This window comes from Alligator mississippiensis, chromosome 1, assembly GCF_030867095.1.
Source record: "Alligator mississippiensis isolate rAllMis1 chromosome 1, rAllMis1, whole genome shotgun sequence".
In the NCBI taxonomy this organism is placed as follows: Eukaryota; Metazoa; Chordata; order Crocodylia; family Alligatoridae; genus Alligator; species Alligator mississippiensis.
Window position 1 is genome coordinate 465,091,524 of NC_081824.1, and position 25,746 is coordinate 465,117,269.

Below are 25,746 nucleotides of genomic sequence, written 5' to 3' on the forward strand. Positions count from 1 at the left end.
TGGCCAAATTCTGGAACCAACTTCCCAGGGAAGTGGTCCTCGCCCCTACCTTGGGCAAATTCAAGAGGAGGTTGGATGATCACTTGTCTGGGGTCTTGTGAACCCAGCATCCATTCCTGCCTGTGGCAGGGGGTCAGGCGAGATGATCTGTTCAGGTCCCTCCTGACCCTAGCTACTAGGAAATTATGCCTCCCTTTCTTCCTGGAGAGCCTCTCCCTTAAATAGCCCTCCTGACCTCACCTTCTAGATCCCATCAGGGGCAGGTGTTATTTGATGCTGACCAACCAATTTGAAAAGCATCACACCTTGACCTGGACTCGAGCCCCTGCCCCCAGGTCAGGAGGCCAGAGCTCAAAACAGTAGAGGCTAGGTCTACACCTTCTTACCTGACAAAGATCACATACGCCATAACCTGGGGCAACCAGATTGACAGACAGGTGAGAAGACTGAGACAAAGAAAGGAGAAAAAAGAGAAAGAAAAAACCCCAGAAGTCTAAAAGTGTGAGTCTGGAAGAGGACACTTCCACAGCCGCCTTCCTTTGCCATGTGCAGCCCAAATACTGTGATGTAGTTGATGAGCTGCGAGAGGATTGCAGCCACTAAGCGGTGAGGCTTAACAGGTGCAGCAGTTGTGTAGCCTAGACAGGCTGGATGTGAAAGGAGTGCCTTGGAAGTATGAACAATTAAGACTGCATCTTGCAGTGTGCTCCCTGCCTATTCAGACCCAGAGAACCAGCACTTGTGAGCAGAGCTGTGTGGGATTTAGCCCCCAACCATTATGCTCACTCAGCAGGCCAGGGGAAAAGCAACCCAGTGACCCTCCTGCCTGTAACCAGTGCCTTTAATGCCAGTTCTGCCACGCTGAGTGCTAATCTGGAGGGAAATCCAGCTGCCTTTTGAGCTCCACCACTGGCCCTTCCCCAGTCCCCATGTTCTGCAGGACACGGATGAGCCGAACTGGTTGGCAGTGAATTTTTTTTTAATTAAAATCAAAACCTCTCCCCCCCTATTAAAAAGAAAACAGTTTACATCACTTTACATAACAGTTCTCCAAATCAACATCAACTCTCATCCTTTAACAGCTGTCTTCACAGTGAAAATCCCAGCACAGTCGCAGATTCTGAGCAAGCGGACCATCCCAGCTTGTCCAGGTGGCGCATGCGCAAAGAACCCTCCCGAGGAGGGAAGCGGGGCAGCGACCTAACGCACGCGCACTAAACCCTCCGGGGACCGCTTGGAGGCGGCGGTGAAGCTGGCGCATGCGCAGTGAATCCTCCCGGAGGGGTGGTGTATGCGCAGTAAACCCTACCGGGGGGGGGGGAGAGAGACTAGAGCCCGTTAACGGAGAAAAGTAGGCGCATGCGCAGTGACATAGGGGAGTGCTTCGTATTGGCGAGGGGAGGTTAGGGCATGCGCCCTGCGGTACAGGCGAGCGCATGCGTCCTGCGACCGCCGCCTTTCGAACGGTCCCGGCGGGCTCGCCGCTTCCCGTCTGCGCATGCGCAGTGGCGCCTCAGCGGTTCTGTCAGGGCGGGTGTGACATGGCGGTGGCGGCGGCAGGAGGCGGAAGCGGCGGCTGGTTCCCGGCTCTGGCGCTCGGGGTTTCCCTCCTCAAATGTCTCCTCATCCCAACCTAGTAAGGGACCCGAGCCGGCGGCTCTGGCGGCCCCTCGCTTCCCTGCCTGCTGCGTGGGGAGGGGGCAGTGCCGCCCGCGTCTGGCGCGCATGCGCAGCAGGGTACAGCCGGGGTGGCGGTGTGCGCATGCGTGATGGCTGCTGAGCTGTCAGATTGTCCTCGGTACCGTAATTGCACGAATACAGCAGGACTTTGAGTAAAACGAGACCCCCAGGATTTTGATGGTGTATGTGCAAAACTGCATTTGTTACCATTTTGAAAGTGAAGATTCCCCTTGTTGGAGGATTTTGTTACATTTCTCCTTCCACTCTGGAGGCATGTGGCTGGGGTGCTCCATATGATGCATGCGTGACCAGCTCCATGTGCATTATGGGGGATTGGTCTGAGGCCCCTGGGCCAGATCCTAGCACTCCATGGGCTTGATTTGTTTTATCAACAGTATTTCTGGCACCCCCTAGGTATTTTTGGCATCCCTGTGGTGAATGAGCCTCCAGGCCCCTTTCAGCCCCGTGATTCATAAATGATTCACTCAGTGCAGCAGCGTTTGCCAGTCCGTGCTTATGTCACCTCCCCACTCTCTTCCTTCTGTGGCTGAGGACAGTATTTGGGCCAGCCAGTGGGTTACAGATCTGTTCCATTTCTCCCCAAAGTGCACGTTTCTATGATACGAATATTCTGTGTTACGCTTTGATTGGCCTTTTTACCCATAAAAATGATGCCAAATTTGCATATAATGGACTACACGCATTGCAGCATTTTGTCGCGTAGACAGCTCTGACTCTTCCCAGAGTCCCAAACCTGAGGGGAGAGGCAGTTTAAGGACTAGAAGTGCAGTGTGGGGTGTAATGGTGTGGGAGTGTTTGGGGTGGGTTTTTTTTCCTGGAACCTGAAGTTCATAATTTATCATTTCTGAGACAAATAAGTGAGAATCTCTCTTCCATATTTATTCTGGTGGGGGTTAAATTTGAACTTGTAATAAAAGCAGTGTTGAATGGGACAGAGAATATTAATGGGCTCATTCTGAAGGGGACTTTAAAAATGGCCTGAAACAGGCTAATTGCTGTTCAGACCCCCTCCAAATTTCAAGTTTGATGTGTTCCAGATGGGCAAAGTATGATTCTTGCTCTTTGAGGAAAGCAGCATAGTCAGTCTTGCGTAAAACCCTTACAGCCACTTAAGTATTAGCTTTTGAAATAAATAGTTTGCATAAAACTTTCACAGTAAGATAGAGGCTTCGTGCAAGTTGATTTACTTTTTTAAGTAACAATAGTTCTGCACTCAAAGCATACATTTACTTTAGAAATTTAGTGTAATTTTTTTTTCTCTACCTCTGCTTCCCAAAAACATGTAAACCGTTAGGAAAACAATGGACTTTGTGTTTCAGGTTCATTTTGGCACTCGTGAAATTTCCACCTAAGATTTGTTATTAAAATTATGAAGTTTGAATGCTTTCAGTTGCTAAACAAGTCTATGCAAGTATTCAAAACTTCTTTACTGTCCAAGCCCACAAGGCTGGGAATAAACTCCCTCCAGAGGTGGTGAAGTCACCTACCCTGGAGGTTTTCAAGAGGAGCTTGGACAGTCTATCCTTAAGTGTGGAGACGTCTTCCCGCCTAGAGCTGGGGGGCTGGACCCAATGATCTGCAAGGTTCCTTCCAGCCCATAACAATCTATTAATCTATTTGTAGTAGTAGCTCTGTATTAATACTGTGTAATGCCCAGGATCCTGGTTTTCTCTGATTTTAAAAAGTCCCCATTTTTTTATTTAAAAAAAATTACCTCAGATCCACATTTTTCTGTGATTTCATAGATTCATAGATTTCATAGGCATTAGGGCTGGAAGGGACCTCGGAAGTTCATCAGGTCCAGCCCTCTGCCCCAGGGGCAGGAAGTCAGCTGGGTCAAAGGATCCCAGCAAGGTAAATGTCCAAATGTTTCTTGAAAGTGTCCAGAGTAGGTGCTTGCGCCACCTCTGGGGGGAGTTTGTTTCACGCCTTGGGGGCTCGGACAGTAAAGCAGTTTTTCCTTATGTCCCGCCTAAAACGGTCTTGGAGGAGTTTGTGACCATCCCCTGGGGTGCTCTGGTGAACAAATGTTTCCCCAGATCCTGATGCACACCCCTTATGTACTTATAGGCTGCCACCAAGTCACCCGTGAGCCTGCACTTTTCCAGGCTGAAGAGTCCCATAGCTTGCAGCCTGTCTTCATAAGGCCTGTTCTCATGCTGTCTGATTATGTGCATGGATCTTCTCTGGACTCTTTCAAGCTTCTCCACATCCTTCCTAAACTGTGGAGCCCAGAATTGGATGCAGTACTCCAGCTGTGGCCTCACCAAGGCCAAGTACAGCAGGAGGATGACATCCTGGGTCTTGTCTTACTCAAGATGCAAGCCAGAGTTTTGTTCGCTTTGCCAGCTGCGGTATCGCATTGGTGGCTCATGTTCATCTTGTGGTCAGTCATGACCCCCAAGTCTCTTTTGTTCATGGTGCTAGCAAGTGTAGCATTGCCGAGCCTATAAGTGTGATGTGGGTTTTTATTCCCAAGGTGGAGCACCTTGCATTTCTCTGTATTGAATGCCATCAGGTTTTCATCTGCCCACCTTGCAAGCCTATTGAGGTTGGCCTGGATCACCAGCCTATCCTTAAGTGTGGAGACTCTTCCGCAAAGTTTGGTGTTGTCAGCGAACTTGGCCAGTCCACTTTTGACACTTATGAAGACATTAAAAAGTACAGTAGAACCCTGATTTATGCAAGTATTGTGTTCCGGGGGAATTTTGTGTAAGTTGGGATGACTTTCCCCATAGGAAATAATAGAATAGTGAGAGGTTGCATTAAGCAAGGCCTACCCGCAACAAACCCGTGCTGGCTGTCCCTCAGGACACTGCCTTCTCTTAGCCTGTCAAGAATCGTTTCTTTAATAATTTTTTCCAAAATCTTCCCAGGAATTGAGGTCAAACTGATTGGCCTGTAGTTTCCCAGGTCTTCTTTCCTCCCTTTCTTGAACATGGGCACCACACTGGCCTTCTTCCAATCTTCAGGTACTTTGCCCAAGCACCACGAGTGCTCGAATATCCTTGCCAGTGGCTTCACTATGATGTCTGCCAGTTCCTTTAACACTCTTGGGTGCAACCTATCCGGACCAGCTGATTTATGGGGGTGGGCATATATTCATCTTCACCCCGGTCATCCCACATCAGGGTCCCTTTGGGCTGGTGAAAAACTGACGCAAAGTAATCATTAAGCAAATTTGGCTTTTTCCTGAGTGTTGGTAGTCAGCTGCCCCTGCTGATTTAGCAGGGGTCCAATGTTGCCCTTGTTTTTCTTTTGACTTCCCACATATCTAAAGAAGGACTTTTTATTGTCCTTGATTCGTGCAGCCAGATGGAGTTGAGTTGCAGCCTTGGCTTTTCTAGTTTGCTCCCTGCAGGTGCAGACCAGTACAGAATATTCCTCCTTAGTGATGTTTCCTGTCCTCCATCCACTATACGCCTCTCTTTTTAGATGTAGGAGGTCCATGAGTTCCACTATATATATATCTTTAAATATTTATATTTTTTAATTGCGTGCTTGTATGTGTGTAGGTGTTTTATTTTAAAATCACAAAATGTGGATTTGGGGTTACTTTTTTAACCGAAACCTGGGCACTTTTTTAAATCGGAGAAAACCAGGATCCCTGGTGATGCTTAGCCTTGGTTTTAAGGTACATTAAAGCTTTTTCCCTTTCTCTTTTATGTATGCGTTGTTTGATTCTGCTCTTATAGGCTGGGATGGTTCATTTTATGTTTTAAATACATTGCTAGACAGTTTTTTATCACAAACAAAGGACTAAAATATTTATTGATCTGTTATTATAGAACTCAGACCTTAAGACAATCCACCCTTAATGTAACCAAAACTTCTGAATATTTATGATGTAACTTTAATTTGGCAGAAAGCCATTTCAGATCAGAACATCTAACAAGTATCTTCCGATATCTTGGCTAATGGTTTTTGCATTACCGAGTAACAGGAGTCCTCTTTTTTTCCCAGTGAGATGTGTTCTCATTTTCAGGTTTCCTGTACAATAAGAATATTGGCTGCAATGAGTCTTTCCATGTAGTTAATTTGTTTTTTTAAATTTCTATGTTTTTCAAGGTATTTGGTAGCATAATTTGATTCTTTACTTTTAGCCTCTCAGTAGCAGGCATTCTAAAAAAAAAGACTCTTGTTGTCAAGAAAAACTGAACTATAACTGGATTTTAGTGCTCCTTCTCTAAAGTATTTTAGAAACCAAGCTGTGACTCGTGGTGTCTTGTTACTACTCCGCCTGCTTCTTTTGGACTCATTTCTGCAAGCTGCATCAAAGCTGTAGTGACAAGGCAGCTGTTCTACCAATACAAAGTGATGTTTCTTTATTCTTTTCTTTAAATGATGAAATGTTTTGGAAAATGTTGTATTGGCTAGTGTGGATTTAAAGACAATTAATGCAAATGTTCTTTACAGTCATTCCACAGATTTTGAAGTACATAGAAATTGGCTTGCCATCACTCACAACTTGCCAGTCTCTCAATGGTACTATGAAGTAAGTTTTTTGTTCTGTTTCTTTTTCTCTCTCCTTAAATTGTGCCTGTGTGTGGTGCATATCGGGCACCCACCTATTGCGTCTTGGAGAACATAGCCCTTTCTTCACAGAAAATACACATGGATAATGTTAGTAACTGGGGATGGCTGTATTGCAGTAATGGCTAGAGATGCGTCATGGATCTGTGCTGTATGGGCACTCAGTGAAAGGCAGCACCTATCACAAAGAGCTCATAATTAACATTATCACAAAATGTAACAGGCATTTCAGATGGATCATAAGAAGGACCCGATAACAAAGTGAGTAAATTGTAGGAGATTAAGCAGAAATTTTATCTTGCTATTTGCTTGGCCATTATCAACTAGTAAGTCTGGGTAGGTATCACAGTAGAGGTTGAATTTTAGAGGGATATGCAAGAGGAAAAGAGAATATGTTTGTAGGTCTATCTAGGGGGTTCTTGAGCAACCCGTTTGTGCTGCTTGTGTGTATTCCTCGTTTATAATCTAAATGGTCACTTTTTGAGATAACATGAGGATAGTTTTTTGGGCATGAAGCCATCAGGCCATGAAAAACCCAATTAATACAGAATGCCTGTAGAAATATCCTCAGCAGGTACAGCTTTTTACACTGGCTCCTCGCAAAACACTGATTTAAATTCAGGGTGCAAATCCTTTACATTTAAGGTGCTCAGTAGTCTGGATATACTGGATCTAAAAGATCCCCTAAGGTTCTGGAATGAAGACTGTGGTCACCAACTCTATACTCATTAGGCACAGTGAAACTTGCTGCCACAAGGGTAAAGCTTACCTGCTCAGGAGACAGGCTCCCTCAAGTTTGGCACAAACTCTCACAGGAAACAGTAGCAAGTCTCACCCCCTTCTGCTCAAAGTGCACATTGTCCTTCTTCAACACAACATGCACACAGAAGAGTATGTACGTTAACAAAATCCCTGAAAACACACCGTCATGAAACCCGGCACTTCTCACAAAATCTCTTTCTGGAGAGACTGAGAGTTGGTAGCAGTGTCTGGTGTGCTGTTGGAAGGTACATGGATGTATACAAGGATGGTTAAGTCTATAGGACATATATAGAACAAAATAAGTCTGCTGAGGCTGCAATAAGGATATTAGTTGCTGTTTTCTGATGTCAGCAAATGTCCGCTGTCAATTATTTTGTTCAAGTTCTTGCCTGTTGTGCCTATTACTGTGGTGTCCAGCTTGAACGGAGGCCACAAAACTTCTGTGAGATTGTAACTCTTCACTCCTTTACAACATGTGCTGGGTATAAACCAGGCACCTGTAACAAGCTACCTGTGATCTGTTATCAGTCCCAAGGGGTATCCTGTTCCTCTGTCGCCGTGGCCATTTTTACATAGAAAACTGCTCAAGTCTTTCATAGATTTCAAAGACATTAGGGCTGGAAGGGGCCTCGGAAGATCATCGAGTCCAGCCCCCCGCCCGAAGGGCAGGAAGCCACTTGGGGTCATAGGATCCCAGCAAGATAAGCATCCAATTTACTCTTGAAGGTGTTCAATGTAGGTGCTTGAACCACCTCTGATGGCAGGCTGTTCCAGACCTTGGGGGCTTGGACAGTAAAGAAATTCTTCCTTATGTCCAGCCTGAAAAGGTCTTGCAGTAGTTTAAAAGCATTCGACCTCATCATCCCTTGAGGCACTCTGGTGAACAAACATTCCCCCAGATACTGGTGGTCACCCCTGATAAACTTATAGGTGGTCACCAGATTACCCCTGAGCCTGTGCTTTTCCAGGCTAAAGAGCCCCATAGCTCTCAGCCTGTCGTTGTAAGGTCTGTTTTCCTGACCTCTGATCATGCACGTGGCTCTCCTCTGGACTCTCTCAAGCTTCTCCACATCCTTTTTGAATTGTGGAGCCCAAAACTGGATGCAGTACTCCAGCTGCGGCCTCACCAAGGCCGAGTACAAGGGGAGAATGATGTCCCAGGATTTGCTTGAGAAGCATCTGTGGATGCAAGCCAGCGTTTTGGTCACTTCACTAGCCGCAGCATCGCATTGGAGGCTCATGTTCATCTTGTGGTCAATGATGACCCCCAAGTCTCTTTCTTCTGTAGTGCTAGCCAGTGTAGCACTGCCGAGCCTGTAGGGATGCTGCAGGCTTTTCCTCCCAAGGTGGAGAACCTTGCATTTTTCAGTGTTAAATACCATCAGATTCTCGTCCACCCATTTGCTGAGCCTATCCAGGTCAGCCTGGATTGCCCTCCTGTCTTCTGGTGAGGATGCTTTGCCCAAGTTTGGTGTCATCAGTGAACTTGGCCAGTCCGCTTCTGACTCCAGTGTCCACATCATTAATGAAGATGTTGAACAATATGGGTTCAAGGACAGAGCCTTGGAGGACCCCACTAGTCACAGGGCACCATGACGATTGACTTTCGTCAACCACCACCTTCTGGGTCCGACCACGGAGCCAGTTTCCCAGCCAGCGGATTGTGGTGGACCCAAGGCGACAATTGGCCAGTTTCTCCAAGAGGTGATCATGGGATACCAGATCAAAGGCTTTTTTGAAGTCAAGATATATGACATCAGTCTTTTCTCTCTGCTGCAGCTGTTCCACTTTGGATCTAATTGAGAGGAGCTCTGTGTACATGATCACTCTAAACAACTGTGCCTTGATATTCATTTGTAATATATTAAATCTTCTTTTGTCCTTAGGCAACTTCTGAGTGGACCTTGGACTACCCTCCCTTCTTTGCTTGGTTTGAATGTGCACTGTCACACATTGCCAAATACTTTGACCCAGAAATGTTGGTTATCCAAAATCTGAACTATGCCAGTCACGCCACTGTCCTCTTCCAAAGACTCTCCGTCATCCTTACAGATACTCTCTTTATATATGCAGTTCATGAGTAAGTCTTAATTGTTCTGTTTCATATGTTGTCTGTTTAAAATATTGTTTTTAAAGATATGCGCTCATCACAAAAGATTGCTTTAGGTTTGTAAATTTATAGGAACAGCACAGTTGCTGAAGCCTATGTCAGGAACAAATGAGGGTGTGGAGCTAAGAGAAGGTATTTTTTTCCTATTGTTCCTGGAAGGGCTGCTGCTAATAATAATTCTAAATAATAAAATAAAATTAATGATAAAATAATAATAAAACGTGAGCTTGTATGTTTTACACATTAGCTACCTTGTTAACATGTTGTGCATTTGTTGTGCATTTGGCTGGTGAATTCTGAAAGAATTAGGGGGTTACTCTGGATGACCCCAAATGGTCTTCTAATCATCCTATGGTGATTCTTAAATGAGTCACTTCCTTGCTTCTATTTAATGTGTTCTCCTGTCATATATTAAGTCATTCTATTTTCTGTTGCTCTTCTCAGTAAAAGCTAAACATGACATACAGTCAGATGAAAATAAAAATACCTAGTGTATTCAGATATACCTTACAGTTGGAACGTGCATGTTCATGCGTGAGAAAGAGAGGGAGTGATGTCTTGTGTTGAAAGGGAAGAAAAAAGGCATATTGCCTGCCACAAGGATATTGTAACTAGGTCTTATACAGTAATACCCCATTTATTCTTTGTAAAACATGGCCTGAAGGGCTGATTGCCAGGGATCCTGGTTTTCTCTAATTAAAAAAAAAAAATCCCCAATTTTCAGATTTAAAAAAGTACACTAAACTCCACATTTTTCCACGATTAAAATGAAACACCACTAATATAAATAAATAAAGGAATAAATAAAAGCCCTATGCCCTCCCAAAGTTCTACTCCAACCTCTTTTCCCTGCCTGACCTGCCACTTTGATCTCTCCCTGCCCTCTTGTTCTGCTTTCTGCTGCCTGCTCTATTTTCCAAGCACTACACCGTAGAGGCACTTGGGGCATGTTTGCTGCTGACTAGCCACCCCTGCAAGAGAAGATATATCACAGCAAATCCCTACCTCTAGTATTAAGTCAAACGATACTTAAATACAAGAAACTACGTACATGCAGTTACACACACGCACACACAAGTGATATTTCATTTTATCATGGAAAAGTGTCGAGTTTAGGTTACTTTTTTTAATCCAAACACTGGAGATTTTTTTTATCAGAGTAATCAGCAGGGATCCTGGTTTTCTCTGAGTCTCTGTCTCAAGATATAGTACATGTATGTAGTTTCTTGTATTTAAGTATCTTTTGACTTAATACTAGAGGTAGGGATTTTCTGTGATATATCTTCTCTTGCAGGGGTGGCCAGTCTGCATCAAACATGCCCCAAGTGCCTCTACGGTGTAGTGCTTGGAAAATAGAGCAGGCAGCAGAAAGCAGAACAAGAGGGCAGGGAGAGATCAAAGTGGCAGGTCAGGCAGGAAAAGGAGATTGGAGTAGTACTTGGGGAGGGCATAGGGCTTACTTTGGCTCCCACTGTTTTAATGAGCCAACTGTATAATTGGGAGAACTGTTGAATAGGCTCTCTTTGACTTAATGTAATGAACTTACCCTTTTAAAATGACACTACTGCATTCAGTTCAGCGTAAATCTTTAATAGATTTCAAACGTATCTAGTTTAACCAGCATAATACGCTTCATATTAAGAAGCAAGATAGCAAGGATTTTATTTCAAAATAAAGGAAATGTCTGTTGGTCTAATTTTTTTCCATTTTTAGTACACTTTCAATAGAAATGATTTCAGATATTATCTTAAATATTCCATTTTAAACACTGTAATATTGTGCTAGTGCATGAAAATGTGGAAATAAAACTTACTGATTCTATAATAAACAAGTTATTCTGTCTGTCTTCTCTAGAAAAAGAGACTGCAAAAACAACTAATTAAAAAAAAATAATAATATGCTTAAAGGCCTTACTATGATTGTAGAAGATTTTTCCTTTTCTACATTGAGATTCAAGAATTGTGTAAATTCTGCCTGAGGCACTTTTTCTCTTGAAGAAACTAATAGGGCCTTCAGAGATGTGTAAAAGGAATGCAGAACTGTTCCCATTTTTAGGAAAAAGATATTTCTAGTTCAACACTAAATAGTATCAAATCATTTTTTCCCTTTATTTGTTTGCTTGAACACTAGCAGAAAACCATTTTGCTGTAGGTTAGTAAATGAGAAATGGCAGTACTTGCCTGAAGAGACCAGCACTTGTGCTAATAAAATAGATGCCAAAATAAATGACTTTGCATTACTGTTTCATTTCTCCCTTGTTCAGATGCTGCAGGTGTGTAAGTGGGAAACGAATTGGAAAAGACCTTCTGGAAAAACCAATGTTTGTTCTTGCTGTGCTGCTGTTATGGAACTTTGGTTTGTTAATTGTGGATCGTATCCTTTCAGTTAGCTGTCCGAAAAAGGAAGACGGATACCACAAACAGATGTGTGGCATAAAACCACTAGTTGTTGAATATATGGTTACAATGGTATTATTGATCTTGTACAACATCCTCTAAGAGGACTATGACCTTGGGATTGAAAAACGGCTCTGCACTTACTCGGTGTGTGCACTTATCCACACTTTATTCAGATAATCAGTGCTAGTTAAGTACATTGAGCTTTGAAACTTCTGCCTCATTTTCAGGGCATCTAATAGTCACTGTTAAGGCTGCTCTTAGAAGCTTTGAAAATGAGGAGAGAAAGCAGTAAAACTGCCTGGCTCCTGCCACTTGGCTTCTAATAAGCTCCCTTGTATAGCTACTTCTCTTTCACTGTTTCTGGTGCAGCTGAAGGGTGCACAGTTAGTTACAGTGCAGTGCAGTGCTGTGCATGTAAGCAGTTTATGCACTTACCTAATATTCAGATAACCTAGGGTAATAATGTAAGTCATTTCTGGGTCATGGCTCCATTTGACTGTCTTTTATCAACTAGATAACCTTTCATGTCTCTTTAAGCAAGCAGTGATGGAAAAGCATTCTCTACTTCTTCCTTGATTCATGCTTAGATATTCACTTTCAGTACAATGGATTTTTATTTGGATTAATGCTTCTTTCTGTTGCTCGCCTGTTTCAGGTAACTAAAATCAAATATTCTGTTTTTTGTCATTTGTTGTGTGTGACATTTTCAAAAAATAATTTCTAATAAAAGTGTAAACTATTTCATGGGCTTGCTTCATTTGAAACCAAAGGAGTGAACTGCTGTCTGCTAAAATCAAACATTGTAGGATTTTTTGTGCTATTCTTGAGAGTTCAGATCTGGCCATAAAAATATTAGCTGTGCTGTGGATACAGTCTTCCTGTCTTTCTGTGAAGGAAGGATCTGTGTATCCCTGCGGTTAGCAAAACAGCATATTCCTCCCCACCCTGGCTGTTATATCAGCTTTTCTGGAGGGAGCTACCTTAGACAGAAAAAAAACTTGTCTTTCTGGGAGAGTATGTCTGCAGCAACAAAGAAACAAGAAACCTACTGAATGCTAGCACCCTGGTAGAGGGGCAGGAAATTATCTTGTGCTTTGCATCTACCTAGTACTGTTGTTGTCTTTTACTCCTGATAAATGAGCACATGGGCTCCCCTTCTCACTGCTGTAAGATATATATTTTTTCCTTTAAACAATGCAGGAGGGATGCCATTAAAACTTAGTAAAAAAGGTAGTTTAGGGTTGATTTCAGACCTCATTTTTTTTTTTTTTATAACTACAAAACCACTCCTTTCCTTTAGGAAAGGCATTTGGAAGGGGCTGCTCTGTTTGCTGTTCTCCTACATTTCAAGCACATCTACATCTACGTAGCCCCAGCCTATGGTGTATACTTGCTACGATCCTATTGCTTTACTGAAAATAAAGCAGGTAAGTGCAGTTAATGTTTGCGCTATAGTCCGGCCCCGTAGTGCTCCAACCTGAGGGCCCAGCCATGCATAGGGGCAGAGTGCAGGATCTGCCCCACTCGGCCCTGTAGCCACAGCCCCCACACTCCCATCCCTTTCCCCCAGTGGGAGTCCCTGGTGGAGCCCTCCCCTGCATTCCCACTCTCACAGGCAGGGAGGGAGGCTGAGAACAGCCACAGGGGGAAGGGGTGGCCGGGCACAAGCTCTGCCAGGCAGAGGATTCTTGTCCCCAGAGCCCCTGGGCTTGGTGCTGGGGTGGGTCAGGCCAGGCTGGGGTGTGTGTGGTGGGGGGCAGGTTGCCAGCAAGCAGAGCTGTACTTCCTGCAGGGGCACGTTGACTTGCAGAGGGGCAGCCCAGGGCCAGGGCTTACAGAGAGGCCCTGCAGACTGGATGGAATTGCCTGGCGGGTCTCATCCAGCCCACAGGCCATATTTTGCCTACCTCTGCTTTACATCCTGATGGGCTACTGTAAATATTTCCTCGTGCATATGAAAATAAGGATGAAATACTATAGGAATGACCCACTTTGCTGGGCATCACAGAGAAGAGTGAGTTTTAAATATTTAAATGAGTGGGTAGTAGATTGGCAGAACAGACTAGAGTAGGTCTTTTATGCATAGTAAAGAGCAAGTATATGGGAATAAACATTGCAAAAATGTTCACTACTTTAAACTTCAACATTTCACAAATTAATGGTGTTTACAGTAGAAAACAATTGCATCCCCCGTCAGGGAGAATTCAGGCAGTCACTGGCTAAGTGAATAAGCCACTGTGTGGTTGTTGAATCCATGTCACTACCTTCTTTACTTGGAACTGATTTAATCACACTGAATTGGTTGTCTTTTTGTAAACTGCTTTGAATTTTAGGTTTTCATTTTCACCAAAAGAACTACTTATATCCAGATGGGTGAAAAATACAGTCCAAATATTTAAGAGATTCCTTCTCATGCCTGCCTCGAAATGCAACCAGTCAATGGTGTATACATTTCACTGAAAAAATAGACTAAGACTCTGCTGCCAGAAAATTCAGTGACCATGAAATTCAGGCCAAGGGGGACAGGGAAGGCGGGACAGGTATAGGTTGACTGAATTTAATTCCCCTCATTTCCCCCCTCCTCACTCCTACTTTGAAATACTGTAGAGATAAATTCTGATGGGCCATTGTGTGTCCTTCTAACGTATAACATATAACAGTATTGAATGCATCTTTTTTTTATTGTTGTTCTGTTGGATATCCATGCTCATGAAGGCACAGCAGTTAAAGATCATAGATTTTCAAAACTGATGTAAAAATGTAGGCATTTTAAACTGCATGTAATGTGCTGGTTTTTTTCTAAGGAATAGCTCCTCATCTTACATTAGATTTCCTGGAAATGTGTGTATACATTATTTACAAATAATTACTTTAATTCTTTAAAATAGCTTTAATTCTTGTTGCACAAGCAAAATAAACATTCTAGTTGTGTTCTTAACATGACTTCTGGAAGTAGTCCATAATTAAAAATAGGGGGGGAGAACTTTCTGTAGGCCATATTTTTGCGTTTTTTACCAAAAAAACCCCACTGTAGGGAATATGAGAAATGTAGGCCATTTCTCATTTTAAACTTGTACAGAACTTGAGCTTTATAAAATAACTATAATGTGCCCATTTAAATGGAATTGTCAGTGGTATGAATAATATGTTACCATATTATATAAATATAATATATTTGTAATGACTATGCCAAGAGTAGAGTAGATCTGTATAGTGTTTGAGGAATAACCAAGATTTATGAACCTAGCTGTTTGAGAATGATACTTACTGAAAACCTTCACTTAGTGCAGGGCTGTCTAACTTTGGTGTGGCCAGGGGCTGCAGGACCACATACAGTACAGGCTGCATGCTGCAGGGCTCCTTGGGAACCCTGCTGCGTACAGATCCCTGTTTGTACAATCAGTGGGAGCCTCTTGCCCCCCACTGCTACCACCACTGTGGGGACTTTTTTCTCTTCTGCCCACCTCCCCCCCTGCCCTTCCCCTTCCCCTGCTGGTTCTGTTGCAGGGGAAGCAAGTTCACTGGGCCTCCTGCCATGCTACCCTACCCCAGAAACCCAAGCTGCTTTCACCACAGCAGCTGGAGCAATAGGAGCAGGGATGTGACTGGACAGGAGCCTTGGGGGGCGGGGGGAATGGTCACACATTAACTCTTCATGGGCTAGATGTGGCCTGCAGCCCTGACTTAGTGATATCTGTCCTAGTCACTGACTGTTAAAGTACATGTTTTGCCTTCTATTCCAGAGCAATTTATATTAATAAGACTGTTGTTCTGTAGATGGATCCCTTAAATGGAGCAGTTTCAGCTTTCTTCGCATAACTCTGCTGGGATTGATTGTCTGCCTTGTTTCTGCTCTTTCATTGGGACCCTTCATAGTATTGGTAAAGACTTCAGTTTCCCTCCCACTCCTCAAATATTTCTGTAAACTAAGTTTAATGTCAGAAATGAAACAAAAAGCCTAATGAATCTCCTAAACGGGTAATCTCTTCTGTTGTTTTTCTGTACAGGGCCAGCTACCTCAACTCATCTCACGGCTTTTTCCCTTCAAGAGAGGGCTATGCCATGCTTACTGGGCTCCTAATTTCTGGGCTTTGTACAATGCTGTGGACAAAGCATTAGCAGTTATTGGTACAGTAAATTCACTTTGTATTTTCAATGCTTATTTAGCTCTGATGCCCTTGGGGGGAGAGAAACAAGACACAGAATTGTATTTGTTACATGACTTTCATGAATTTGAAACATCTGCATAGTTGTTTGCTTTATGAAACTGTGTGATTCCCAATTGCTGCTATTAAAGTAGTTTGATTTACTCAGTTTTTTAGTAAAATGTCTGTAATAATGCAAACATGTATTAACACAACTGTAGAACTTTATTTGGCGTAACAATTGTGCATGCTTGTAGTTCTCTGACTTATCTTCACTTGCAGGTGTAAAATATAAATTCCTTGATCCTGAGAAGATGCAGAAGGCTGCCATGACAGGAGGATTGGTTCAAGAATTTCAGCACACTGTCCTTCCTTCTGTGACACCCTTTGCAACATTAATCTGTACTGTCGTCTCTATATTGGTAAATCTAAGCAAATGGTAGTCCTAGAACTTAGACTTTTTTTGTCTATGTTTTATTTCTCATTTGAGTAAAAAGTTTTTAGTGAGCACTTTCAATGTCCTATTGCTCTGGAATTAAGTAACTTTGCCTTGAAAAATGATGATCAGGGTAGATATTGAGGCAGTTGCAATTTTTTTTTCTTTTCTCCCTGTATAACAAAACATAATCCTGTAGATCAGGGCCATCCAGCTGGCAGCATGTGGCATTCATGTGGCCTGCAAGGGATTAATCTGCAGACCCTAGTCTCCTGCCTGGCTGCTGCTCCCCTATTGCTTTGAACCCTACTGCAACAACAGCCAGGGTTTCTGGTCTTTTCTTCTGGCGTCTGTTTTCTGGGCTTGCTCTAGGAAGTGGTGCAGTGCCCTGGAGCCTGTGGCTTGGAGACAGGAGTGGGGGCAGTGCATGTTCAGTGAAGTGCCTGCCCGTACATGTGGTATAGCAATGGGGAGGGGACTGGCCACACATGATGTGCAACAGGGACAACACTGGGGGCATGGCAGGGAGGCCTTTGGTTTGCCCTATTGTGCCCCTAAACACTGAGAAGTTGTACAGCCCTGCTGTAGATAAGTAACCTGCTTTAGAATTCAAGAGGTTTGTCAAGGCTGGACTGAGAATAAGTGACAAGTGTCAGGGAAACTGGCTGTGTTCACAGTAGAATTAGCTGGAGCCAGGCATAATGTAGATCTCTTGCTTTTCATCAGGCTTAAGTTTGATGCTCATCTCTCTTGTAATAAAAGATGGGAAATTGAAACTTCAGATTAGCAATTTCATTAAGAGATCTTCCAGTCTAGATAACATACAGATTTCAGTTAGCAGTTGGGCAAATGTTACTGAGTAATTAGGCAGTATCTTGAATGAAATGGTTTGGTAAGTTAAATTCCCAGAGGCCATTGTCCCCTGTCATGCAAATCACCATTGGCTTGTTGGTGCAACTGAAGCTGTGCTCCTGCTGCACATATACCTGCTTTATAGAAGGAAGAGTTTGTTCTCCAGTGTCATCTGTTTGTCACCTTTTGTAGCCATTAGATCTACTCAGCCAAAATACATACCTCTTCCTTTGCTACAAATTCCCTCCAAAGTAGAATTGGAGCTGGATATTCATTTGCACTTGTCAGTAATATCAGTAATTGTCATAAGGACAATGGATTGTATCCAGAATTGTGAAATTTTACACTGAAGTCTTGTTTCTGCCTATTGTTTCTAGCCCTCTGTTTTCTGTCTTTGGTTTAAACCTCAAGGGCCCAGGGGATTCCTTCAGTGCCTGATACTTTGTGCCTTGAGCTCCTTCATGTTTGGCTGGCATGTGCACGAAAAAGCAATACTCCTTGCTATTCTTCCCCTAAGGTGAGTGACTACTTACATGGCAGTTTCTCAGACTTATGACAGGTTGATAAGCCTGTCAGGAGGTTTTGACCTTTTCCATATGATGAGATTTTTGTCAGAGAATCCATACTTTGCATGGAAATGTTCATCCTGAAACATTCAAACGAGCTTTACATTCAGGAATCCTGTCACTTACTGCTTAAAAGCAGCCACCTACATAAGAGCATAAGAACTGCCATTTACTGGGTCAGACCATAGGTCTATCTTGCCCAAAAGCCTGTGTCTCACAGTGGCAGAAGTGGGTGCTGAAAGGATAGCACATAACTGTTCAATAATGCATAAGTCAATGCAACACAAATATTTTTTCTCAAAACAAGTAGTTTTCTTCCAACACTGTTGAGCAGTTCATCCTCTTAAAAAAAGAAAAAAGACCTTTAATTTATGGAAACTTTTGGATGAAAGGTTTCTAATAGCTGCTAATTCCCACAATAGCCCTCTGACATAGCTAAGTATTATACTAAAGTACACGCAGCAGAGGTGAGGAGAAACAATGTGTTCTTGAACAAATTGCTTTAACAAGTTAGTAGTAGAGTGAGAGAGAAATTTGGGAGTATTGACTCCCCTACATTTTTTTTCCTCATCTTTCTTTCCATTTTGAACAAAGTTCTGAGATTCACTTTGCAGTAGGTTACATTTGAGGGCTAATTTTTTGACCTCTGAGTTGCTCTGTCACTTCTCTGATCAAAAAGGACTGTGCTATTTACCATTTTTATTTAACATGTTTATGGTAGTTCCCAGGAACGAGGGTTTTCTGTAACATCTTTAACAGGAGCAAATGCATGGTTGAAATAGGTGGGCCAGTAAAAGATCTCACAACAGCCCCCTGCCTCTTATATGTTTCCCTGACCTTCATGGTTATACTGGCACTCCAATCTTACTACAACATAGTGTGTCTAGGACACAGTTAAGGACAAAGACCCATTCTGTGAGCTGCTTAGCATAGGATTTAGGTTAGTCCCTGCCCCAAACAGCTTACAGTCTAAATAGGGTAAGTCAGAGGCTAAGATAATTTACAAGCAAAGTCTGCAAACTTCAGATTCCCCAATACTTTGGTTCTGATTCATTTTTAAAACATTACAGTGGTGGTTTTTTGTTTGGAGGGGATTAATTAATGGAAAGATAGGGAGGGGTTGAAACAAAAAGCCAATTGGAATAGGGGAATGACATTAGAGTGAAACCTGCACAACATCCAGTGTTAGTGTTCAGCTCCATCCTTGAACTGCATTCTGTAGCTGTGCTACAGCTTAAACTTCTGGTTTGCTCTTTTCTACAGTTCCTTCCCTGCAGTTCCTTCCATGTTTTATGGGAAAGACATGTCATCCAGGTTGTAGTGACCAGATAGCGGAGTCTCTGTAGAAATCTGAGTCCCAGAATTGTTGAGCTTCTCCTAAGCTCCTTTTTTTTTTTTTTTTTTTTTAACACCATCCAGTCCTGGTGTAGCACTGTCTACTTACGCTGCTGCTGCAGCCATCCACCTGCCTTCAGGCTCCATCTCCAGGGACTTGCACAATTAAAAAAAATGAAGTTATTTTTGAAGAAGCAAAAATCTAAATCAAAATTCTTTTATATTTTAGCTTATTGTCTGTGCAGAGAGCAAAAGATGCTGGCCTCTATCTGATTCTAACGACTACAGGGCACTTTTCACTCTTCCCATTGTTGTTTACAGCACCAGGTAAAGCCTCATGCTTCCTCCTCCTCCCCTGTTTCCATTTGACTTTTCTTTCTGTTTTTCTAAAGATGATTTGGTGCCAGACCTTGGTTATTATACAGGCAATGTCAGAAAAGGTGACCAGTGAAAGAGAAGAAATTCAGTTGAATTCAGTAACAAGAATGCATGGAGCACAGTGTGATTTGGGGGCTATGCAAACAAGTGTGATCTTTTTCCTAAACCAAAAATGATTTAGTCCAGAGAGGAAGCACTGAGGCCCTGGCACACTGTTTCTATGATCAGACTCCTAGTATTTAAGTAAAGATGGGGGATAGGGTGCAGGGGAGAACCTGGTAAATGCTCTCTCCCCCTTGTGGTTTAGCCACATTTTGGAGAGTCCTCACCTTCCAAGTTATACATAATGATTAGCATCTTTCTGCCAGAGGGTATCTGGATTTGGAGTTCCTTTTTCAGTATCTGGCAATGCTACTTTTTAGAAGCATAGGGTTGTCAGGGCCCTCAGGGGTCATCCATTCCAACTGCTGCATGAACACAGCTCCTAAATAGTCCCTGTCCAATGCATTTCCAGCCTCCTCTTGAAAACCTCCTGTGAAGGATATCCCACAACTTCCCTGGAACAGAGAGTCTGTGCTCTTAAGAAAAGAAAAGCTTCCTTTTTCCTCTTAACTGTTTTGGTATAACATTTCCTCTTTATTTAAAAAAAAATTGCTAATTAGGGGAAAAAAACCTACTGGCCATTTCTAGTTTTATAGATGACATTTTCCAGTAGCCTTGTTTATTAGCCAAACTAGGTGGTATCTAAAGTCATAAACAGGCATTCATCTCTTGCTGTAGAGAATTCCTGACAAATTTCCACCACTAGAAATCTTTCTGGGAGAGGGAGCATTGAAGTGCTCAGCCTGCAACTAGGAAGGCATGGGGAGCAGTGGCTGTTCTACTCTCACCCCGAGGAGGGAGTTGAATTTCAGGGAAAGACTCCCTGTGCCTCCCCAAACTGGGGTTTGGGGAGCAGGTGGGGAGCAAAGCCCTCAATCCATTCCCCAGGTCAGGGAGCCCTGTCTGGGGAGTAGCAAGCAGCTTCTTCTCTACTCTGCTCCCAGTCTTCAGGAGAGGAGCAGAAAGGCAAACCCCCAGCCTGCTCCTGAGACCCCAGTCTGCTGGTTCTTCCCTCCTAGTCTAAGGAAGGGGCAGGAACAGCAGGGAAATGCCCCTGGTGTTTTCTCCAGACTGAAGTGACCCCAGTCTGGGGAAGACATGGGAGCCTTTCTCTGCCACTTGACTCTTCCCAGGACCAGGAGGAGTCAACCAGTGGGGAAGCATACAGGGATTCTTTCCTACAGGAGAAACTTGATGAATGCCTGGACACTTGTAGTTTTACTGGGAGAGTGGCGACCCTCCCAATGGAAACAATGCCTGTACATAGCCTAAGTATCAGTTATATTAGTCATTATACAATACTAACATTGTGCGCTAATCACCTAAAATGAAAAATTTAATGTGTAAAAATATGTTAAAGGGGAAAGTATCAGATCACTGTGAAATGACTGAATAGTACATTAAGTAGTCAAACACTAAATAGCCCATGGTTATGTAAGTAGGATGTCTGCTCCTTTCCTTTAAAGGCAACATTCATTAAATAGTGAAGGTGTTAATATGATCTTTCACAGTGTGACCTTGAGGATGCTACAGCACACACGATAAAATGAAGTATTGCATGTGTGCTCCGTTTTAAAAATATTTCTTACATTTCAGAACTTCCAATTAAAATACTGCTAATGCTGCTGTTCACAGTCTATAGCTTCTCTTCACTGAGGACTTTGTTCAGGTAATAACTGAATGAATATTTAACACCTAGGCTACTGTTGAAGCGTTTGGCTTGTATTAGTGGGAGGACCCAAAGGGTGAAGTCTTGGTCCTGTGCCCAGTAGACAGCTGTCCACTTCAGATACTGGACACCTTTGTCGTGAGACAAGACAGTGGTGGAATATCGACCAACTGAAGTACTTACCTGGCCTTCAAGATGGTGAATGCGCAGCTGAGTGGAAATATTGCCAGGGCAAATGAATTATAATGCCCCAGTGTATAATCTCTCTCTGTTTTAGAGACTGATTTCAATCTCTAGACAATCGGCACAATAGCTTTCACAATCGGTAAAACTCACTTAACTTTTCACATACTTGATTTTCTTTTTAAGGAAATCATTTAATGTGTATATTTAATGTGCTACTGCATTGTTAGTTTAGTGCAATTTGCCATGGAAACACCAAATGTTTTGGCAACCAAATATCAGCAAAGGACTAAGCATTAACTGCAGGTGCAATCCTCACTGAAATGACGGGCCACCCACATGCCTTAGCAAGTCTGATGTGTCTCCCACTGCATCATCTAGATTCTAGCACAATGGCTCACAAACTTTTTGGACTAACAGACTAATGTCAAGCCCCCCAAATAGCTCATGAACTTTCATACACCCTTATCATCAAATCTTTAATTAAAAACACTACAGGGATAATATAAACAAAGATACAGTCCTAGTTTTGTTAAAGTAGACATCCTAGTGTGCCTTTATTGATTTAATATTGACAAGATGAGTGTTCCCTGCATCAATGAAAACCAGTTGTCCCTGTTAAGGCTGGCATACTGGTTCTGACCGCAATTTTTCAGCCCCTAGTCCAGGGGTTGTATGAGCTGGAGAAAGCAATGGTGTTTGCTTGGAAAAGACAGTCCATTTCTCTTCTTGCAGTTTGATTTACTGTATTTTCTTAAATCTAAAACAACACTGAATTTAAGACAATCCTCCAATAATTACATTCTGTACATGGAAAATGTATACATTTATCCCCCCACCCCACCCCTGCAGCGGGCAGGCACTGGGGAAACAGGTGGTGTGGGGAGGTCAAGCAGTCTACTGCCTCCCCGCACAGTCTTGGGCTGCCCCTTTCCCCTCTACCTCCGCATGCTCCATCCCCATTCTAGCCTGGGGCGCTGAGCAGGGCCGCAGCCCCAAAGCAGCCATGTAGGCTGCATGCTGCTGCTACAAGGCCATCTGGGGCCATGCTCAGTGCCCCAGGCTGCAGCGTGGATGGAGCTTGCTGGTACAGAGCAATGGGAGAGGGACAGGTGGGGGAGTAGAGACTGCAACTGGAAGATGGCAGGGAAGCAGGCACTAGCTGTGGTTATAGCCAGACCCTGGGTAGGAGCTGGAGCCTGAGCCACAGCAGTTGCCTCACCTCCCCCCAGCCCCTGCCCTCATACTCAGTTCTAAGATGAGGGGCTTCCCCCTATGTTAAATAGCAGGAAACAAAGCCTCACCTTAGAACTGAGTAAATACAGTAATTGTCAGCCTTCTAGTTGAACTTCCATTTCTGCAAAGCTCTGAAATTCTGCTCCTACAAAGCTTAGATCTCTGTAGTGCTTAGCGCTATATCACTTTGCTAGTCCTGATCTTAGATAATCAGGAACAGCTTAGGGACAATGAGAATAGTCTCCCAAGGCTTCTCTTAATGGCTTCATTACAATATGAAATTCATTTAAAGGTACACATGCAGGTGTTAATGGCTGTGTTCTTAGTTCCTGTACAAAATGTCTGACAGCTTGCTTTCAATTTGGAGACCTCTACAATGTGTCACATGTAAGGTCAGAAATAATGACATGATATCTCCTCCACTTCCTGGATGTAGAAGAGGTGGCTTCAAATGAAAGTACCTCTGAAACTATGAAAGGCCTCTTGGCCTCCATTTTGATAGGGTGGGAGTGGCACGTGGTGACGTGAAATGGTTACTCAGATTTCTAGTCTAGATGCAAACCTGCTAAAATGTGGGCTCTTGTATTTGGGTGTTATCATCCTGTGTTATAAAGAAACTAGCTTTACATTGTACTTAAAGTATGCTCCCAAGCTGTGTCTTTAAGTGCATGTATTTAAAGGTCTAATTGCGGTTTAAAGTCTTGTGACTTGGTTCATAGTGAATAGGCAGGGCGAAGCCAACGTGCTTCATGTTAACTGGAAAATAATAAAACCTGCAGTTTCTTCACTGAAACCACTTATTTCCTCTTTCGCAGGAAAAATGGGCCTCTGCTGAACTGGCTGGAAATCCTCTACCTCACTGCATTGGTGCCTCTGGAAATCTTCTGTGAAATTGTATTCCCTTTGAGCCCCTGGAAACTGAAATTGCCTTTTATCCCTTTGTTACTAACTTCTGTATACTGTGCTCTAGGCATCACATATGCTTGGCTCAAACTGTATGTCTCTGTCTTGACTGAATCAGCAACTGTCAGACAGAAGGCAGAATAAAGAAGCATCACTGGGATCAGTGCCAAGAAAACCCTTCACGTGGACCATCCGGCACTAGGGGGAGTCTTCTTCCAAGGACACGTCCGCAGTGAAAAGCCAACGGTACAGTGTACTGTTCGGCTCATAAGTGCAGCTTTTCAGCACCTCTGTACCATCCAACTGTTATACCTCTGATCAAAGCAGCTGTCTAAAACACTGCGTTTCTCATGAGATGCTCCTTGCCATGTATAAACTGTGAAATCTAATGGAGAAAAAAAATTATATAAAAAATATTGGCCGCTTAAAATGTCCAGATTGCTGCCCTCAAGAAAATATGGCTACTGGTAAGGGATCATGGCTGTGTAGACAAGAACATTGTAATCATGTGCTGTGGAAAATGTAAATAAAATTCTTTTTTAATATTCCTGCATTCATCATCTTGAATAGCCTTGCAGCTGATATGTTTGAGCTTTGCTGCAAAGTTATTCTCCAAAGGAGGTGTATGAATTCAAGTCAAATTGTGAACTGTTTTTATGCCCAGTAGTTGTTTGGCCAGACTTGTATGAAAACCCAGTTCTTAAATGCTGATGAAGTAACATACATGAACCTGATTCTGTTTCTACTGCACTGGTTCCTTCCACCCCTTGCCCTACTTCCCAGTTACCAGACATATTCCTGAGTCCACCTCACCTTGGAAAGTGACAGCACTAAATGATGACCAGCTCTTCAAAAACAAAGAGAGCAATTATCGTACCTCCAAGAAAAGCACAAGGAACTTGCTGTTGGAGAACATGGGATATTTTTATCGCTATTACATTTTATATAAATAACTTGAAATGGAAACACAGCAGAAGAGATTAAGGGTTTTTATATAACGTGAACTCTGCCCCCCATCCAAAGGAAAAGCTATTCCTCTACATCTCTGGTTGTGCAGTGGCAGAGAACAGGTTCAACTTCCACAATCTGTTCACAGCCTTTTTAATCAAGGTTCCTAGATGCTGAACTGTATTAAGCTGTGCATCTCTCTTTTTGAACTCACATTGCATGTTTTGCCTACTACATGGAGAAAATTCTTTTCCCTAAAATCTCCCTAGTTCTAGTAAACAGTTGCCAGATCCTGTATTTCTGATACCTTTTTCTGATGCCAGATCCTGTAACTGTCTCAGGGAGGGTTTTCAGGGAGCAACTTGTAAGCAGATCTCTGCCTCTTCAGCACCCATGGAAGAGGTCAGCCTTTATTTACAATAAAACATAGGATCCCATGTTAGTAGTTAATATGGTTTAAGGGCTTGTTGTTTCCAGAACTCGGCCATCTGTTTACATAATAGAAAAGCAGGACACCAAGCAACCAGCACAAATATTTTAATATATTGTGAGATAATAAATGCTTCTCTGCCCTCAGCAAAATATCTCCAGGTACCTGTAGCATGGAAGAGATCAGCAGCATCCCTGTTATGTAGTGAAGTTATAAGTGAAGTGGTGCTTGCTTTTTTTTTTTTTTTTTTAATGCTTGCCCAAAATACCAGCTTCCACTGCCGCTTTTTACCCTCTGCACATTTCTGTTTGGTAAAACTTTCTTGTTTGATGTTTTTGGATAGTTGTTGAAATTTCTCTGACACCTGCTAGTGCCTCATGCTCTTTATTTGTAGTTCTCTTACTGCTTCAGTGTTGCAATGTACAGCAAACTCTTCAATCCATCTCTGTTTTCCATCTGTAAAATGGACATAATATGGCAGTGGAGCCCAGAGCGCAGCTTATGAAGTTCAATTAACATGTGAGAGTCTGGTGTGAAAGCTCCTAGCTCATATGCAGTGCTTCTACAACTGACCACTGAGTACCCAGCGGGAAGAAGTGCTTGTCCTCTGGTTTTCCTGCATCTCCTACTTGCACCAGCTCCTGCCATTTCTGTTCAGGTTCATAATATTGGGTGTTTGATAAAAAGCCGATTTCCTGTGTTAAAAGCAGGTTTAGATATTTAATAAACAACCGTGGAGGTCCCAGGCCTTCAGGTTACAGCTTGACATTGTGAAGGCAAGTTAATTAGAGAAGGCAAAGCTCCATGTTAAGCATCTCCTCCCTGGACAGACAAAGGGAAGCAGTGAGGTGGCTGAAACCTGTTACCAGCACAGGCCTCCCAGGATATCCGCTCCCAGCCCCCTGACCTGCAGCAAGAGCCATTGGAAAACAGTACTGGGTCACTGAAGATGCCACAAGTGATTTGTTAGATTTGTGTTTTTAAGCCTCCCTTGGAGACATTGGGTGTTGGCTGCCGCCCAGGCTGGGGATTGTGACTGAGCTGCACCAGGGCTCCTG

General features: G+C 43.1%; 1 protein-coding gene across 1 annotated transcript; it reads left to right on the forward strand.

Moving 5' to 3' along the window:
• The first annotated feature begins 1,474 nt into the window (after positions 1 to 1,474).
• Positions 1,475 to 23,855, forward strand: ALG8 (ALG8 alpha-1,3-glucosyltransferase). The gene is made up of 13 exons (XM_006272442.4): positions 1,475 to 1,636; positions 6,118 to 6,196; positions 8,883 to 9,076; positions 11,370 to 11,479; positions 12,093 to 12,160; positions 12,806 to 12,932; positions 15,283 to 15,386; positions 15,513 to 15,633; positions 15,933 to 16,072; positions 17,316 to 17,455; positions 19,069 to 19,166; positions 20,916 to 20,988; positions 23,223 to 23,855. The coding sequence occupies exons 1-13, from the start codon at positions 1,542 to 1,544 to the stop codon at positions 23,452 to 23,454; spliced, it is 1,581 nt and encodes a 526-aa protein (XP_006272504.1). The 5' UTR covers positions 1,475 to 1,541; the 3' UTR covers positions 23,455 to 23,855.
• Positions 23,856 to 25,746: the final 1,891 nt, after the last annotated feature.

Coding starts and splice junctions, on each gene's coding strand:
- ALG8 (XM_006272442.4), top strand. CDS start 1,542: ATGGCGGTGGCGGCGGCAGGAGGCGGAAGCGGCGGCTGGTTCCCGGCT. Junction 15,387..15,512: donor TGGGACCCTTCATAGTATTG/GTAAAGACTTCA, acceptor TTTTCTGTACAG/GGCCAGCTACCTCAACTCAT. Junction 20,989..23,222: donor TCACTGAGGACTTTGTTCAG/GTAATAACTGAA, acceptor CCTCTTTCGCAG/GAAAAATGGGCCTCTGCTGA.